General features: G+C 40.8%; 1 protein-coding gene across 3 annotated transcripts in view; it reads left to right on the forward strand.

Moving 5' to 3' along the window:
- The first annotated feature begins 1,323 nt into the window (after window positions 1–1,323).
- Window positions 1,324–19,983, forward strand: part of PRMT8 (protein arginine methyltransferase 8) — a 76,065-nt gene continuing 57,405 nt past the window's right edge. Inside the window, exon 1 of one of the 3 annotated variants that reach the window (XR_013945480.1) lies at window positions 1,324–2,170. Coding sequence is in view for 2 of the 3 variants with exons in the window: in XM_080577362.1 (XP_080433488.1) it covers window positions 2,096–2,170 (75 nt within the window). In the remaining variant the exon portion in view is untranslated. The remainder of the gene's footprint in view (window positions 2,171–19,983) is intronic. The other 2 variants (XM_080577362.1, XM_080577361.1) reach the window with 2 other exon arrangements.

Here is a 19,983-nt window from a genome sequence, read left to right on the forward strand (position 1 = left end):
TCTCATATTCGGAAACATTTCCATATAGTACCATTGTCCCCTACATGGCATGTTCTCATTGCCATTTGACATATCAGCATGTCACATACCTTCAGCTTCCCTGGGTTGCTTACTTCTATGTGATTTATTGCACATCCATGAAATCTGTTGCACACCTGCTGATCTGTGTTTACTCTGAACAAAAATTTATCGAAGTCATTCAAGTAAAAGGGAGAAATTAGCTTATTTAATTTCTTTGCACCTAGTTCCTTATCTCCATGGGGTGGGAGAATATTTTTGCTCTCTGCTCCTTAATTTATATTCTCTATCCCCATTCCTCCACCCCTGGAATATTTCAGCCTCCTGTGCACAGGTGCCTCCTGTGGTTCTGGCAGTAGCTGATGACATGTCAGTATTGTAGAGCTCAGCTGAGGATAAGCTGTAATTAAAAGACATTAAAATAGTGTGTAGGGGACAAAAAAGCAAAATCTATCACAATCTCTCACTGATGTAGCATCTGAGCAGGATACATGCTTAAAATAACACACAGAAAATAATCTTTCAAACCTTTTCTTCAGGTCTCTACTGACACCCCCAGAAGAAATGATTTCAAACTATTCAGAGAAAAGCAATCCTGCTCTAGTCCTTGAAATCCTACAAGCTACACACACCCACACACCTGCATTATTTCCTCACCTCCTCCGTATAAAAACAAAACAAAAACGTGAGAACAGTGGGCTGGAAATGGAGCTGCAGAACGTGAAGTTGGAAGGATTAATTATGTAACACACCCCCTCTCCCACCCATACCCACAGCAATACGAGTGAGGTGAACCTAATTCTCCCAACTGGAAACTCCGAACTAAAAAGGAGAAAGCGATGGAGGGGATGGAGGAACGACAGCTCGATAAACATGTCAACAAAATGAGTGGAACGTTGTGATGCATTGTCACGGAGGAAGATGGCATTAGGTAAAGACATCTAATAAATGAATAAATAAATAATCCAAGCTTACAAAACATCCTTAGCCCCAGCGAGACCTCTTCTTCCCCACCCCCCTCTCACCCTCCCTCCCACCCACCTTTTTCAGCGGTAGCTGCATCCAACCTGAAACTGTATTTTTACAATTCATGGTTATCCGATGGTGTGGATCTTGCTGAAAAATTCAAGCGAAACAGAAGATGGGTGCACATACAGGAGATTAAGATAAATTAAGAAACCAGGTTTGCTACTTGGAGCAAAGAACTCGGAGGAAAGAAGCTGAAGTAGGCTTCTTCAACAGCCCTATAAGATCCTTGATGAGTGTCTTTGCAAAGAAAAGTATTGCTGATTTGAAAGATGAGACAGGATGGAAAATGTTGCATGCCTGTGTGAGAGGGAGACAACGTGGGTGTGCGTGGGTGCGTGCCTGTGTATGAGAGGGCGTAGGCAACGAGTGGGGGGAGCTTGAGATAATGCTTTTCTACAAAAGTCACGTGAGTGCAATTCCCAGAGAAGGGCACTGAGCATTTAACAAAAGTGGAAAGGGAGCAGAAAGACTGCTGTTTCAGAAGACATTAATGGAAAGACAGTGGCAAATACTGTGATCGTCTTTAAAGGAAGTTTCCTGGAGACCTAGAGAAAAAGAAGCCCAAAGAAGGAAACTAAAGGGCTATGATTTCCTTGTCCTGTTGCTTTGTCTCTGGCTCCCTCTGCCTCTGGAAGAATACCCACAGGACACAAAGATGCCCAGCTGGTCACTGCACGCCCAAGTTCGGTTCAGCTGGTGCTTCTCTCCTGTTTAGCCTGACTGCTTTCTCTGAAGGGGAGGATTCGCAACCCGACAGCCCTTTAGTTTAACCTGAAGAGTGTGTGCCGCCTCTCTGATCATCTTAAGAGCCTACTAGAAGTGCAAGTGAGAGGAAAAGAGGAGAACTTGCAAGTGCCCAAGGAGCTCCTGATGCCAAAAGAAGACAAACATTCCTGTGGACGAAGCGGAAAGAACAGAGAAGACTGATTTATTGCTGCTTTCCGTAATATTTTTCTCCCTGTCCTTTGGCACACACAAGTGTCCGGAAATCTTTGAAAACATAAAACAAAACACCAACCCCGAAGCCCCAACCCCTTGGCTAGCTCTTATGGGAATGAAACACTCCTCCCGCTGCCTGCTCCTGAGGAGGAAAATGGCGGAGAACGCTGCCGAGAGCACTGAGGTAAGGACGCGAGGCAAAGCCCTGCACCCCAACTCCCCCACCCCCCGGGCTCCCTTAGCAGAAACAGCAGTAAGCGCAGATAAACTTTCCTGGATCCTTCGGCATGTCCCTGCCTCCGCTGTTCTGTGGTTTTCTGCATGTGCTCCCACCCTCCCGCTCCGTTCCCCCCTGGCAGAGAACTTTGCGCCCGGCTGGACCGTCTCGTCGCTCAGGCGGCTTCCCGGAAGCAGCTGCTCTACGGCTTCTTGCCGGGAGGCTCGGTGAGCGAGAGCGGGCTGGTTAGAGGAGAGGCTTTGTGTCGCTATGGGGAACGGAGAAGGAGGGGGGGCGGCGGTAAGGGAAAGGGGGCTGTTACTGTATGTTTGAGGAGGCTGTCGTGGACAAAGAAGGTCTTTTTCTACAGCACCCTGGCCAGCTCCTAGTGTTTCTTTCGCCCGAGAGAATGCAGTGGTGGGGCAGGACTACTTGGGGGAGTTAAGGAAAATATATCTCTGCAGCACCCCAGATATCACCAAGTGCAACTGCCTGAGCAAAGAGCGGAGGGCAGGAAGAGCATTTCCCCTTGTGCCCGGCTCATCTGAGCTTTGCATTTCATTCGGGCCAAGGGGGTATCCTGCGAGCTCTCCATTTTTTCTTCAAGAAATCAGCTGCCCCCCTCCCCCAAATAACGTTTGGTTCCCTCAACCTTTCCCATCTCAGCAACAGCCCTCATTTGCTTCCCTAGGGTTGTCTTGACCTGACTGAGTCTTCTCAAATGATACAGCGGTATGCAGTGTCTCAGCTCTGGGAAAGCAGAAGGATGCAGGATGCAATCCCAGTTTCTCTGGGAGCATGTGAGAAGGAGGCAGGCAAATGTGCTAATGCGTGCCAAACTCCCCGTTTCTATTAATAGACTGTGCCTAAGACTCCCACTGAACATTTAACGTATGGTTACGCGACATACAGCACAGCCATGTGCAGGCCCCCGAGGATATTGCACCCCAATCAACTTCAACGGCTTTGCCATTACATCCACAGGCAACACTGACCCTCCTTCCCATTGCCCTGCAGATAATAAAGAACAAAAGCACCGCTTCAGTATTAGTGAGAACATGACTTCCCCCTCATGCTTCTTTCCATGTCTCTGCCAAATGCCTCCTGCTTTCAATTAGTCCTCACAGTAGGTATCCTGCTCCCTCATGAATCCCATGTTACTCCTCCTAATAGGGCAATAGTGCTCCCTCTGCTAAGAAAGATTTGCTTGATGTTTATAAATATGCCTGCTTTGCCATGCCAGATGAAGACCAGAATTATCTTAAAGTAGTTTAATGTAAGCAGTAAATCAAAGAACATGCCTGTTACTGCATTACAACTCCATAGAGTACCGTTTGCAGAAGAAACATCTATGTAGCAAGAAGTCTAGCTGCACATCTGTAAACTGTCATAGTACTGACAGAATGTATTACATTAAATGACCCAGGATACTGGACCGTATTGCAGGGAGAAATATACAAGCATAACCAGTTCATTTTAAAGCCCCTATTCAGTGAAAATCATCTTTAGATAGTAGCAGACAAATAGGTGAGAGAAGCTTTTTAAATATTCCTCTTCTATTTCAGCTCTGTATTAGTACATTTTTGTTGTTTAAACAGCTTTGTTTTTCTGTTTGTGCAATGCTGTACACACTGCAATGTGCTGTTATGGAGAAGGCTTTCTTAGCGATAAGTTTCATTACAATGCTGCATACAGGACTATATTAAAATGCTGTGCTTCCTCTCCTCAGAGTATCCACCAGTGACAGATTTGTGAAATGAGAGTGAAAATGTTGTAGATTAGGCATCTTCTAATGTGCCTTAAAACCAGAAGTGTTATACTCATAACACGTGCCAAGATATTTCCTATTTTATTAATTTTCAGCTTAGTGATGTTAAGCTCTGTTTTGTTCTGAGAGGTCTTAGAAATGCTCCAGATAAAATATGCCAGGACCTTTGAAGCTCTTTCACTAGTCAAGCATCTATATTTAGCAAAGTCATATGATACCAGTTTGACCTTCAAACCTATATTTCTCTAGCTTTCTTTTGAGGTTATCAAATGTTCTGTGACAGAAGGAATGCAGATCAAAGCACCTCAGTTTTGGAGTTGTCGTGGTGTAGGAGAAAATTAGGAATTGGTATAAATTTGCTTCATTTGAAACCAGTTGGTTTTCCCTAATGTTCAGGTTCTGATACTCATTGAATTTCTGAAGTATTTTGTTGCCATGGTGACAGGCATGATTTGAAAAATGTCATCCAGAGAGAGATGAACAGTTAAAACACTTAACAAATGGTCAAAACGTCCCACTGGCAAATCATTCCAAAAAACATTATAGTTCTTATTCAGATTGATTTGAAGTTCCTAGTGAACATATGACACAAAGTCACAGTAAAATATATTGTTTTGTTGAAATCTACCACAACTAAAAGAATGTTAATCTTTTCAAGGTCGAATATGGCAAGTATACTGTTTCAGTAGTAGAACAGTTTACAAAAAATATGTTAAAACAGAGAACATGGACCCTGTATGAGAAACATTTTACTCTTTTGATTCCCCTCTGATGACCATCATGCTATCTTCTTAGCCCCAAAACCTTTAAGAGGTGATGACAGCAAATATAGACAAACGAAAACCAAAGCTACACTATGTCAATACTCACTATATTCTGCAAACAAGGACACAAGGTAGTAAAAAAGCAATATCTCAACAATAAACTTACAAGAGTAAGTTTACCTTGCTACCAGATTGTACAAACATCTACATTATAAGTATACCCACAGCTTTGTATCTTGATCCAAAGCCTAGTTAAGTGAATAGAAGTCTTCCCACAAGTGCAGATGGATATTGGATCAAGCTAAAAATAGTTCTGTAATTTTATTCAACAATTATGTAAGTGTGCTGATAACAGCCAGATATCAGTCTATCAGTCTGTCTGCCAGAGTTTTAACTGGAACAGTTTTTGCTTTTTTTCTTGTGTTTATAGGAGTCTAAGTGCTTTGTAGAATAGTAAATGTCAATGGAAATAAAACCTTCAAAAGTCCTTTGTGTTTAGAGCCTCAATGAAGGCAATAGGGGTCCCACTAATATAAAACTTGCTAAAATGGTTTCAGATAATGTTTTTCAGATTTCAAAGACTGCAAAATGAAAACAATTACTTAGAAAGTTTTTATTCCCCTAGGCCATCCCATGAACTTCAAGAGAACATTGTTCATTGGAACAAAAGCTGTAGAATCTCTCAGAAAAACAATATAAAAAATTAATCTATGTATCTTTAGTCAAGAAAGAAGGCTTGTATACATAAATCAGGTCTGTTTGCATAAATAAAGGTCCAGAATTGGGTTCTCTACAGATAATCAAATGCATTCAGACAGAAAACAAAATAAAAGATAAATTGTTCTTTGTAGAACATACACATGAAGATTTCTCAAATGTCACAGTGCTGACCTGCCATGGATGTCAGTTTGTGGAGTCTTTTATATTAAATGTAAGTGGATATTCATGGAAGCCATATTAATAGTAGGCCTGATATCAGTGGTGGGAAAGAAATTAAAAGAAGTGAGATTTCCAAAGGAGATGTGTGCATGAGTGTGTCTGGTGAACTTGTGCCAGGTGAAAGGAATAGCAAAAAGTGCCAAGGTTTATGTACACATCCAAAAAATATACGCATCTACATGTAATAGGTTAGTTATTCACTTCAAAGTGGCGAACATTAATTTAAAAGTGGCAAAACTTAAATTCTAGGACCTGAAACTGGGATCATTTTGTAGAATGCACAGTGACTTCATAAGATGCAATTCTCATGCTGAAGACTTTGCAGTGTTGATAGAAAAGAAGTCTGTTGTACTGCAGAGAAAAGAGAGATTAGGCAATTTATCAATGGTAAAAAAATAGACTCCTCCTTGCAGGTCCTATTATATAAACCTTAGGTTCTGGTTAGAAAAAAAAATCTTTTGAAGATTTGAGTTAACAGACATAATGGACATGCTTCCCCATACAGATGAGTGTAACTGTTACAGTATCATGAGATTGTTTATGCACATTTCTCCAGCCAGTCCAGGTCCCCCTGAATGGCAACACATCTGAAGTGGTTTTATTAGACACTCTTCACAATTCTGTGTCATCTGAAAATTTGTTGAGGGTACACTCTGCCCCATCATCCAGGTCACCAGCAAATACGTTAAGCTGTATATGACCCAGTATTGACCCCTGGAGGTACATCACTAGTGACTGACCTCCAGCTGGACTCTTTTCTGCTGATCACTACCCACTGGGCATGGCTGTTAGACAGTTTTCAGTCCACCTCTTTATCCAGTTATTTAACCCATAGTTCATCAGCTTGTATATGGGAGACAGTGTCAAAAGTCAAGACAACATCCAGTGCTCTTCCCTTATCAGCCAAGCCAGTTACCTCATCAGATGTAGAAAACTAGATCAGTTTTCTTAAGCTCAATTTCCCCTTTGTAATTCCATGCTGACTACTCATGGTCACCTTCATGTCTTTCATGTGGACATAATCCTGGAAGTGGTTTCCAAGATTATTTGCTCCATAAGCTTCCCAGGAATTGAGGTGGGGCTGACTGGCCTGTAGTTTCCTCAATCCTCCTTGCTCTTTTTGAACAATGAAAAGACATTTCTTTTTTTTCCAATCTTCAGGAATCTCTCCTGGTCAGCATGATCAAAGATTATAGAGTGGCCCTGCAATGACACCCTCAGCACATGCGGATACATCCTGTTAGACTTCTGGGATGTATGTATGTCTGATCAGTCTAAAACGTTCCCCAATCTGATCCTTCTCCAAGTGAGAATGAAGCTTCCTTGATCCAGGCTCCTGTGTTCTCTGTGACATGGGATTCCTGAAGGCTGATCTTACTAGAAATGACCGTGGTGAAGAACACACTGAGTACCTTGGTCTTTCCCATGTCCTTTGTCACCAGGGCTGCTTCCTCATTTAGTGTATTAGAGCTTCCTTGAAATTCTCCATTGAAATTTGTTTTTACCAGCTCCAGCACTGTCTCACAAATGGTTAATCAATGGTTAAGCTCAGAAATGATTGACTCAACATATTGTGTAATGAGAATGATATTTCATTGATCATTATCCAGCAAAGCCAATTGAGTCAGAAAACATAACACACCTTATGTATTTTGGAGAGTTTCTGCTTTTACCTCAAGGTTCAGCTCTTGAATGGCTTCCTTCCCTGTTTTTCAGTGTGCACCAATGGATGCTTTCCTCATGCTTTTCCCATTTTTTATGGGGAATTCTTAAGTACCCTGTATTCAGTTCTCATCTCTTTTCATTCTCTATTAGCAGAAGGTCAGGATGGGCTAATCTCTCACAGAAGCTTGGAAGTATTTCACAGACCTGACTGGAAGTACATCTGTTCAAAACAGATGCCCTTCCACAACATGTGATAAGTAAGCATCTGGAAAAGGGAATGTCTGTAGTTTAGCCATCTGACAGTGTGTATATCTGACTATAAAACATGACGTGGCACCATCACCTGCCACATAGTTATGACAATGCTTCAGAAGCAATTTATCTGGAATCAGCATAGTCCTTTCCATGTTTAAAAACTCGCAGAGGAAAGGGCAGCAGGAAATGGATCCAGTTCATGGACTGGGCAATACTTACTCCTAATTTATATTTCATAAATGCCTCCTCTTCTTCATAACAAAAAATCAGTCACCACCTCATTGGTGTTGATTTATAGTGGCTCCAACTAAAATTTAGGTGTCTGTTTCTGACTTTTATGTGGCAATATTTAGCCATCATCTTAGCTTTAACTTAGATTTAAAAATATAACTTTTTTTCTCAAGCCCTTCCTGTTTCCTCTTTTTGTGATCACGATGGACAATACATTTCTTCTGCCTAACAGGCCTTTGGTATAGGCATTGCATTCAAATCAGATCTCATTAAGGGTGTTCATTTTGAAACCACGTTAGTTTTATTGACACAAGTGGAGAAGTATCACCCAGACACTGCTAGGTTTACTTTATAAAAAGAGAGAGACTCTGATAGTGAAAACTTTTCATGCACTCTCGTTGCCATGCACACACACATATTGTTTTCTAAGATCCATCCCAATCACCTCTCCAATGAGTAGAACCAGAGGAAATGGAACACTACTTCCCATCAGTCTCAGTATCAGGATCTTGAGCAGCAGCTCAGCATCAACTCACCACAGTTCCACCTCATGCACCTTCTCACCTTCATATTTGATCACAGTCAAATTGTCCTTGCTGAACCTGATGCATATAATCTTGATTCTGTCATCTACTCTGAATATTACTGTGAAGATCATTTTCCTAGCTTTTTTTAACTACATTACTATTCTATTAAGAGAATTTTTATTTAAGCAGATGAACCCTAAAGGAGATAAGTATAGATAAGGATTTCAAGCAAAGAAGGTGCTATTATTTATTACTATCTGATTTTCACAAAAATGTGAAACTTTTCTTCTAATTTTTTTTTTAAACAGAAGGTGTGCTGTCATGTAGCCTCAAGTTAATTATTTTGTTAAAGAAAAAAAAAAATCTCTGTGCCATCTTCCTATATGATAGGTCTGTTCTTTTCTCAAAAGAGAGCCAACAGTGCTTCTCATTAAACTCATAAAACATGTCTTTGTTCCCTTGTAAGTTGGAAGGCAGCAGTGTTTTTGCTTGCAAGATATTTTTTCAGCAGATAGAGTTGAGTATTCTAAGACCTCAAAACAGGTTTACCCTGATGTAAGTGCACCTGTTTCAGCAGAGAGAGATCTTGACAAATTAGAGGGCTGGGCAATCACCAACTACATGAAGTTTTACAAGAGCAACAGGGAGGGGACGTCCCTGGATATATGTGCAGACTGGGTGACAAGGGGCTGGAGAAAGCCCCTGTGGAAACCTGTGGAAAGGGCTCTGGGGCTTTTGGTTGATGGCAAGCTGATTATGAGTCAACAGTGGGCCCTGGCAGCCAGAAGGGCCTACCGTATCTGGGGGTGCATCAGGCACAGCATTGATAGCCAGTCAAGGGACACAATTGTTCTGCTCTACACTGCACTGGTGTGGCCTCACATTGAGTACTGTGTACAGGTTTGGGCGTCACAATATAAGAAGAACTTAAAACTATTAGAGAGTGTCCAAAGGTAGGCTACAAAGATGGTGAGGGTCTAGAGGGCTAGACGTATGAAGAATGACTAAATTCACTTGGTTTTTCAGCAGCCTAGAGAAGAGGAGACTGAGGGGAGACCTCATGGGGACCTACAGCTTCCTCATTAGGGGAAGCAGAGGTACAGGCGCTGATCTCCTGTCTGGTGACCAGCAATAGGATACCAGGAAATGGCATGAAGCTGCATCAGGGGAGGTTCAGGCTAGATGTTAGGAAAAGGTTCTTCACTGAGAAGGTGGTTGAGCAATGGAACAGGCTCCCCAGCAAAGTGGTCACAGCACTAGGCCTACTGGAATTCAAGAAGCACTTGGACAACACTCTCGAAAATATAGTTTGTTTTTTTGGATGGTCCTCTGTGGAGCTCGGAGTTGGGCTTGATGATCCTTGTGGGTCCCTTCCAACTCAGGATATTCTACAATTCTGTGATTCATACAGTCAAAAACAGCTCATATTTGTATATAATGACTGTATTAAAAAAGATGAATGTCAAGTGATTTTGCTCAAGAATTGAGGGTTGATCATTACATGATTGTATGAAATGTTAGGAGCATATTTTCTCTTATCCCTTTCTTAACTATGTTTAAAAGATGGCTGTGGAATAACAAAAGCTTATTCACAAAGCTGTACAAGCTTGGTTTTTATCATCATGGTTATCACCAACTGCTTTTGAAATAAAATATGTAGCTACCTTTTTAACAGGTGCAGTTCAGATCCTACTGGAGTTGAACATATATTGATGAAGATTTTTGAACACTTTAACACTTAGTTACAAAAGATGAGGAAAAGGCTGAGGTGCTCAATGCTTTCTTTGCCTCAGTCTTTAGCGGCAAGACTGGTTGTTCTCTGGATACCTGGTACCCTGAGCTGGTGGAAGGGGATGGGGAGCAGGATGTGGCCCTCACTATCCATGAGGAAATGGTTGGCGACCTGCTACGACACTTGGATGTACGCAAGTCGATGGGGCCGGATGGGATCCACCCGAGGGTACTGAGCGAACTGGCGGAGGAGCTGGCCAAGCCGCTTTCCATTATTTATCGGCAGTCCTGGCTATCAGGGGAGGTTCCAGTCGACTGGCGGCTAGCAAACGTGACGCCCATCTACAAGAAGGGCCAGAGGGTAGACCCGGGGAACTATAGGCCTGTTAGTTTGACCTCAGTGCCAGGGAAGCTCATGGAGCAGATTATCTTGACTGTCATCACGTGGCACTTGCAGGGCAACCAGGCGATCAGGCCCAGTCAGCATGGATTTATGAAAGGTAGGTCCTGCTTGACGAACCTGATCTCCTTCTATGACCAAGTGACGCGCTTGGTGGATGAGGGGAAGGCTGTGGATGTGGTCTACCTTGACTTCAGTAAGGCTTTTGACACCATTTCCCACAACATTCTCCTCGAGAAACTGGCTGCTCATGGCTTGGACTGGCGTACACTTTGTTGGGTCAAAAACTGGCTGGATGGCCGGGCCCAAAGAGTTGTGGTGAATGGAGCCAAATCCAGTTGGAGGCCGGTTACTAGTGGAGTCCCCCAGGGCTCAGTGCTGGGGCTGGTCCTCTTTAATATCCTTATCGATGACCTGGATGAGGGGATCGAGTGCACCCTCAGTAAGTTTGCAGATGACACCAAGTTAGGTGCGTGTGTCGATCTGCTCGAGGGCAGGAAGGCTCTGCAGGAGGATCTGGATAGGCTGGACCGATGGGCTGAGGTCAACTGCATGAAGTTCAACAAGGCCAAGTGCCGGGTCCTGCATCTGGGGCGTAACAACCCCAAGCAGAGCTACAGGCTGGGAGATGAGTGGCTGGAAAGCTGCCTGGCGGAGAAGGACCTGGGAGTACTGGTTGGTAGTCGGCTGAATATGATCCAGCAGTGTGCTCAGGTGGCCAAGAAGGCCAACAGCATCCTGGCTTGCATAAGAAGCAGTGTGGCCAGCAGGTCTAAGGAGGTGATTGTCCCCCTGTACTTGGCTCTGGTGAGACCTCACCTCGAGTACTGTGTTCAGTTTCGGGCCCCTCGCTACAAGAAGGACATGGAGGTGCTCAAGAGAGTCCAGAGAAGGGCAACGAAGCTGGTGAGGGGTCTGGAGAACAAGTCTTACGAGGAGCGGCTGAGGGAGCTGGGGTTGTTTAGCCTGGAGAAGAGGAGGCTCAGGGGCGACCTTATCGCTCTCTATAGGTACCTTAAAGGAGGCTGTAGCGAGGTGGGGGTTGGTCTATTCTCCCATGTGCCTGGTGACAGGACGAAGGGGAATGGGCTAAAGTTGCACCAGGGGATGTTTAGGTTGGATGTTAGGAAGAACTTCTTTACTGAAAGGGTTGTTAGGCATTGGAATGGGCTGCCCAGGGAGGTGGTTGAGTCGCCATCCCTGGAGGTCTTTAAAAGACGTTTAGATGTAGCCCTTAGTGATATGGTTTAGTGGAGGACTTGTTAGTGTTAGGGCAGAGGTTGGACTAGATGATCTTGGAGGTCTCTTCCAACTTAGACGATTCTGTGATTCTGTGATTCTGTAACAAGTGTTCTATTAATAATGAAAGAAATACTGAACACCCTGCTATGCTTCTGTGTGAAAGCAGCTCTCAGCATGATAATTTATTGTAGAATCCTATGAAGAGAGGCTGAGAGTGTTGGGATTGTTCAGCATGGAGAAGAGGAGCCTTAGAAGGGATCTTGTCAATGTCTATAAATACCTAAAGGGAGGGTGCAAAGAGGATGAAGCCAGTGGTGCCCAGTGGTAGGACAAGAGGCAATAGGCACAAACTGGAACATAAGAGGTTTGGTCTTAACATTGGGAAGCGCTTATTTACTGAGTGGGTGACAAGACACCAGAATGGTTGCCCAGAGAAGTAGTGGAATCTCCTTACTTGGAGATCTTCAGAATCCATCTGGATATGGTCCTGGGCAATCTGCTGTAGGAGTATCATTTCAGACTCTGACTATTAATGAACTGCCAAGATATCCAATCACATTGACACAACAGTTTCTACTCTAACAATATTTCAAAATAAGAAAGTTACTTTACTCATCACATAAAGACTAAAATGCAAATACAATACACAATGCTAGTTCAGGATCATCAAGGCTACGCTATTAATAATTGAATAACTGTCCTAGCATTGAGATCATTTGTCATTTCAGCCACACTTCAATATGTTTGCTTACAAAATTACTTATTGCATGTATGTCTTTATGTATGCATATATATATAGAAATGCACACACAAAGTTACATATTTACATAAATTCAAACTGCATGTTATGCTATGACTTTCATTTCTTTGCACAGAGTTGTAAGAGTTATAGAACTATGTCAGAGAAGACAATACTGAGCTGATGTGGACTGATATACTGAAGAATAACATCCTGTTTAAAGTCTGATATCACATCAAACATTTATATATTTCTCTGTTGGTATTGTGATTAAGTAAATTAAAAACTGTAACTCTGTGTTTAAAAAGGCAGTCTCTCAGAAGAGTCCTAGCTTTTCATTCAATAACATCTTTTATATTCACTATCTTCCTTTGTAAATATATTCTGACAAAATTCAGTTTATTTGTGGACAATACAGGAAGCCTTCCACTTCAAATTGAAATAACAAGCTCACATTTCAGGTACAATACTAGGAAAGCTCTAAAGTCAGTTTCAGACCAGTTAACTTGGTGATCTGTTAGGAATACAAACTCCCAGTTCAGAAAAGGAACATTTGAAAATATTTGACTGTCAGTATAGATCACTTCCAAGTATTTATACCTTTGATTCATCCGTTAAATATAATTGGTCTTGTGTTCTTAAATTCTGAAACACCTACACATCTCACAGAGGTCTGAGAAGAAGACACTTAGCATACTTGCAAGTCAGATGATATGCAGTTTAATTACTCTCACAAAGGACATTGATTTTAACATTTTTTTCCAGGTAAAATACATTCAGAAATTTGTAGAAGTTCAATTCTCAAAAATATTTTTTCTTCAATACCTCTTCAGTAATTTAGGCATTGTTGTTATCATTGTTAGGGGATCCCGTTTTTTACCCTAGCAGAATGGATCTCCCCAGGCATCTGAAATTCATTCTAAGAGTCAACTCTTATTTAAAGCAGCAAGAATTTAATGGTACCTGTATATCAGCTCAAGCTGGGTGCCTCCAGGGAGGGACCTCACTTGAATCTTTCCCTGAGATCTGTGCAATCTTTGTTTCATTTGCCGTAGTCAATCAATTCTTGACACATATACATTATGTTCCTTCAGATTGGCTGTTCTTTGTTTCAGGGCAGGATGGTTTCTGTTATCTCTGGTGTCAGGCTCCTATCTGGCACCATCCTTAGCCAGCACATCCCCCCCTTCACTCATCGGCATCCACCCAGACCCCCACACAATGTCACTCACCGTTGCTCAATCAACCAATATACCATGTTCAGGTTACGCAGAGTTCATGCTGCAGCCTAAGGCTTCACCAAATTTACTCTATTAATGTCAAGCTACTAATGTCATGCGATAGCCACCTGAGTTCCTTACATACCAGTGGCTTCTTTCTTTTTCAATTCACTGAATCGCTCTGTTCAGGCATCTTTCACCATGCCTACAGAATCTCTTTTATGCAGAATATGTACAACTCAGAAATACATAGGAATTATTTGTTGCCTAACATACCAGAGGCAGCTATTAACAAGCTACTGGGATGAGCACTAATATGCTTGTCATTCCCAACATAGGATGTACAAAGATTTTTTGCTAACCATGTAATCATGAAGCAGGGAGGGTAGGTCAGCTTCTGTTGCTCCCAGGAGTGTTCGTGTTTTCCTTTGTGCTTTATATTCATGATCATGCTTCATGTTTCATGTTCCTGTTGCCATCTTTAGACTCCTTTAGAAGGTTATACCTCTTTGTGTTACAATTTTTCTTCCTGAGTCCCTTGAATTTTACATTTGTGTTTCACCTCATTTTTATCTTTCATGGATCTATGCTACAGGCTTTTTCAAACTCTCTGACAATTCAGGAATTTTCTCGTCAGTCTGAGCCAAGGTTACACATCTGGGCTGTTGGTCATTGCTAGGCCTTGAATTCCAGACTGCTGAACCCCTAAGAAGAGAGGCTGGAAGATACAGAGAGAGTGGGATGCAGCACCTAGGAAGATACTGAGCTCAGTGGGTACTTCTAAAAGTAACAGATGTACATTTCTGAATATTTCTCTGCCTACATACCTTTGAAATCCTGGCCGTCATCTTAGCTGTATGCCTGTACTTACTTAGACCTTTATTCTAGTTTTGCATGGAAATGTTGTATAGGTTAAATATAAGGATCTTCAAAAGTTTACGTACAATTATACTGCAGTTGGAATGGCCAAGTAAACCCAGTGTGTTTTGAATGATGATTACTCTGCACACCACAAATAAACCAAGTCTGTGACGTTTTGTGCAGTAAATTCAATGCCACACAAATGTGCTGAATGTAGTGTATATGAACCACAATTGTCTGTGCAGGTGATCAGACATTTCCTGAAACATACACATATTTCTGTCCATTAAATCATAGACAAATATAATAAACTTATTTTAACTGGCTTAACACTCCAAGCCTTACTGAAATACTAGTAGTTCCACCAGTTATAAATAGCTATAAATGACTATAGATCCACTAGGAGAATGACATGGAAAAGTCAATTGTACCTGTAGATTAGGTACAAATAGATTAGATTAACTGTGCCAAATACAGATCATGTATTAAATCAATAAAGTCTTAATGTATGATCAAAACCTGTTACAATGTTCTTCCTTGAAAACTGGTTATATACATGCATAAACCCATGACCAATACAGTTTTACAAAGACAGACATAAATGCAACAATTACCTAGTTATGGTGACAATTTTTAACAGGATTTAACAATTTCAAATTATATAGAGATTGTACTGCATGCACACAGTATCTTGCATATAAAGATGAGAACAGCTCTCTAGCAGCTTATGTTTCATAAGTTATCGGCAGTACATTTTTCCTATAAGATGTTATCATAATGAACATCAACATTAATCATATTCTATAAAGCACCATTTATATTTTCCATGACATATTTGCTATTTAGGGCCTCTTGACTGCATCAGATGTTTTTCATTACTTGAAGACTTTTCAGAGGTGTGAAGGTCTAAGCCTGTGTTTAAAACACACAGGCCACAGGGCCACTTTTAAGTTTCTCTTAAAAGCCATTACCTCTCACATCTCTGCTAAAGGACTGGAAGTTATAAATGTATAGGAAGAGTAAATAACAACAGAGGACTACTATTTTGACCAAAAAAAAGGAAATCTGGTAAACAATTCCTGTTTCTACCCGTTTCCTTGTTTTGGTGATCTCAAATGACGGGGAAAAATACAAACATAAAATAGCCCAAACACCAATTTTACATCCAAATAAATCTGAATAAGCAAATAAAACACAAGATATAAGAACACTGGGAAACTAAAAATTTTATACATTGTATTAATTTTCTTCACTTGTCTGATTAAAAAAAAAAAAAACACAGTAAATTAAGGAATTTGTAACAAAAAAACACAGTCCCTGGGTCTCCTTAAGCATTTAGACCTGTGAAATGCTGAGTGTATTCACATCTCTATCATCTCTGTTGCCTATTTTTCTATTCCACCTGACAATCTGAAGGTCTCAATAAAATGAGTTTTTATGGTGTGTTTTTTTTTCTATTTTTTTCCCCAAAACAACAACAACAATAGCAACAAAAATTATTTCTTACAATTGCTGGACTGTACAGAGTATGCAATTCAGAACAATGGAAATCAGGACGATTAATTGCATAATGTATTTGTCAGCAATTCTATATTTAGCTTTTATCTAGTTGCATAGTTTAAGTCTCTTAGCTGTTGGATACAGCTTCAATATCTCTAACACCAACTTAAAATCAAAATCCTACTTAATCAAGATCCTACTTAATCATCTGTTTTTAGTGAGAAATCTTAGGTGGAATTGAGATGGACTTAGTTTGGATGGACATTTTTAAGGAGGTAGAGAAGATGCTGTTCTTCTCATGTTCTTCTTTCAATCATTTAGACTTATCTTTATGATACGGTCTTTAAAAGGTAGCATGGTGTTCAAAAGAAACCTTACTGCTTCTCATACTCAATTTGTGTCAGTTGTGCTACTGGTGACAGAACAGGTGCATTCCTCTGAATCTTATCGTGCTTTTGTTAGGGTCCTAATATTGTCTATCAAGAGATCCATCATCAATTATTTTCTATTATTATATTTTATATCAGTGAACTAGGATCTGGCGTTTGCTCACAGAACTTCAAATGACTTAACAAGATGTCTGAGTTGGTGGCCTACTTGTCCTGTCTCATCAACAGAGACAAACACCTCTGAATTGCAACTCTGCCCATCTCAAACCTGAATCATACTTTAAAGGAGCTTCTTTCTTTATGTGGCTCCCAGATAGAGCCTAGGGTGGCTAGGCTGCCAACCTAGAGGCTTCGCTTAACTGTCTAGAGTTAATAGTATGGTTCTGTGCCTACAAGTACTTTTGTATAAACAAACTGATTCAAGGTCATGTGCTGGAACCTTGCTAATAGAATCATTGGGTACAGCACATCTAGTTTTTGTGATATTGTAACTGTGCAGATGTGCCACTTCACTACCGTGGTCCCTGCAGTAATGACAGCAGACAAACCACAGGTATTTTCATTTGTATAGCAGCTCTTAAAAATATTCCCTTGATTCAGTCATGTTGAAAATCCCATTTCTTCTGTGTTTCTCACACTATCTTTCAGATTCTTTTTCCTATCATAAAGCTCTCCCTCTCCATTAATTCTGAATGTACAGCCAGATCAGATGTGAGAACTGATGATTCTCTTCCTATCCCGCTGAGATGACAGTAATTCCAGGAACAGAAAAAATATTTGAAGAAACAGGATTCCAATAAGCTTGATATGTTCCAAAAAGAAAGAGAAAAAGAAAGAAAGAAAAAAAAAAGTACCCATTAGTGTCAATAAAATCTCGAATCTTCTCCTATTCCCCACGTTAATCTACTGTACTTTCCAACACCATGTAACAATCACCACTAGGCAGGCTGGGAAAGAGGTTTCTTTCTTGGGAATGAGGCATGAGTAGTACTGGATTGCAACAAATGCTGTTCTTGTGGCTCTGAGATTCATAAAAAAGATAAATCAACTTTAGCAGATCTGAATACAATGACAAGTCTAGCAGCAGGCTCTAGGGAGAAACTTTTTGCTTATATTATTTTGCTCACTTGTGGTTGCTTTCAGGGTTTTTTTTGTTTTGTTTTTATTTATTTCTGTTCCTTAAATCACATTAATGTTCAGAAAAGTAGCAAGTGAAACTTTCAGTCCTATCCTTTGACTCACAGTTATCTTATATAATGCACAGATTTTTCTGGACTTTTAAAATTATTATTATTATTATTATTTTTTGGCCCATCATCAACATGTCAGAAGGCAAGAGAAACTGAAGGCCTGTCCCGCCATCAGAACACAGAAGGGGTTGGTGCAATAAGGAAATTTACATTGCTGCACATCATGCTGTGCCCATATTGCGGCTAAAGAGCAATAATGCCAACATCATATGTGGAAAGGTGATGAGACTGGCTAAAAAAAGATACTGAATTTGCGTCATTGAGTTCTTTTTATAGACCCTTCAGTACCAGGAAACTTTCACTTGGTGTTTTCAAGGTTTCTTCATAACTGTGAATGGTGATAACCTTTCTAAAGCTGAAATTCACAGTCTAAGATTTTCAGGGCAAGAAAAGTCACATGAATCTGTGAAAATCACAGGTCAGAAGCACTTTAATCAGAGAATATCAGTCTTCATGCTAATCAACTTATTTACATATGCATCAATGCAAGATTATTTTGAACAGAAGCCTAGTTATACAGATAGTTCTACTGTCAGTTACACTTTCTGCTCATGTTGTTTCTAATCATTTCCTTTTTGCTCTACATTTCTTCTCAGTGAAGACATTTCAGAAGAACTTCTTGAGCCTGTAGGGATTCTACAGCAATTATTTGATTTATTCCTCTATTATTGCACAAGTAAAGACAAAACATTTGTTCTCATATATGCAAGTCGTAGTGTCCATGGGTTGTTGTGCATGCATTAAGCAGAGCCAAAGCTTTTCCCTGCAAGAAGGAAGAATGAAGCACCACACAGGATGTCAGCAGAAAAGCATGAGAGGGTGTGCAGCAGCAACAGAAATGGGGTACCAGAATACAGGCTGCATTTTCTTGCCTGAGACCTGCAGGAAGGATTCAGCTTCAGCAGAGTGTGAGGTTCAAGTTGCAGTTTCTTGTTGCAAGGAGGGGCTGACTACTGTCAGGACAATCACAGGTTTGAGTTTGTGGACAAAGCAATCTGTACTGTGTCCATAAATGAGGCAAGGATTTCCATCCAGTCCTATCCAAGTGTGTGCCCTCCCTTAGCACACAATAATATATGCTGCTTTCTGAATTAGCATCAATGAAAATGCTGTGACCCAATCCCTTATGCTGGGTATCTTCCTGAACTTCCAAGTGCCAAAGAGAGGTCGGAGGCAGAACTATCCTCCCACTGCACACTTACCAGTCTTGTGAGGCAGAAAAGCTACTATTTTTGTTTTAGCAGCTGTGGCTGCTGAGCACAAGGTAAAGGCTTTCTGCCAATTTTCTTCTCAAGGATTTGTTTGCGGTTGGAGCCTGTACATTTGATAAAGTTACACTTTGACTCTCCTCACAGGCGTTTTATTCTAATGTTTCCAAATTAAAATATTAGTTGTGGAGAGGAAGAAATACTCTGATAACCCACATTAAGAGATGGCTAACTCCTTCAAAGTCACACAGTGAGATGGACTTAGAATCAACATGAGAGACAAAAGATAGCCAGCTGGGTTACAACAAGAGATTAAGAGAAAATTTGTGCTATAAGATTCTAAGACACAGTGAGTTACAGCTTCAGAAAAAGCAGGAAGATGTCTTTACTCTGTGCAGGGAAACACTATTTTTCAACTAATTGACAAAAGAAAGTGCCAAGTGTTGGACCTTATTCAATATTGGTCTCTGTTAGCTCTTAGTTCTGAAGCTGCATTGAACTGTGTAACTCCGTGTACTCATTTTCTCTGGCACTTCAGCTCAGCAACTGTCATTTCTCAACCTTTTTCTCCTTCCTGTCCTCATTTATCCTGCAGAGGTTAAAAAGTAATAATGGATAAATCTGGATGCTCCTTAAGCTAAGACCTCTTCTAGAGTTTAGAAACATCAGAAACTACCCTGAAGTGCTCATCTAAAGCTTGGCTAGGGCATAGAGTAGGTGATCAATTGCTGGTATTTTTGTAGCAAAGTCTGCAGGATATACTGTCTTCCTAGAACTGTTGTTCTGAAATATCTGAAGTTCAGTGATGAGGAGGAGAATGTCTGGGACACAGGATGCAAAGTGACTTTCAGGGGTCAGTGCATTAAAAATTTGCTAAGCACACAACGGACTATATGCACAAAGCCTATTAAAAATGAAACGAGTTGCTTGACTCCCTTGTTAAAAATAGTACAGTTACATCAAGAATGGGAAATGGAAATATGGGGAATTTAATACTCTCAGTGGTTCTATAACAACTCCAGTAAAGAAAGTAGACTCTCAAAATATAGTCAAGCCTGAGTACTAATTACATCATAACCACATTCACAAGG

This window comes from Anser brachyrhynchus (assembly GCF_964034855.1).
Source record: "Anser brachyrhynchus genome assembly, chromosome: 1".
In the NCBI taxonomy this organism is placed as follows: Eukaryota; Metazoa; Chordata; class Aves; order Anseriformes; family Anatidae; genus Anser; species Anser brachyrhynchus.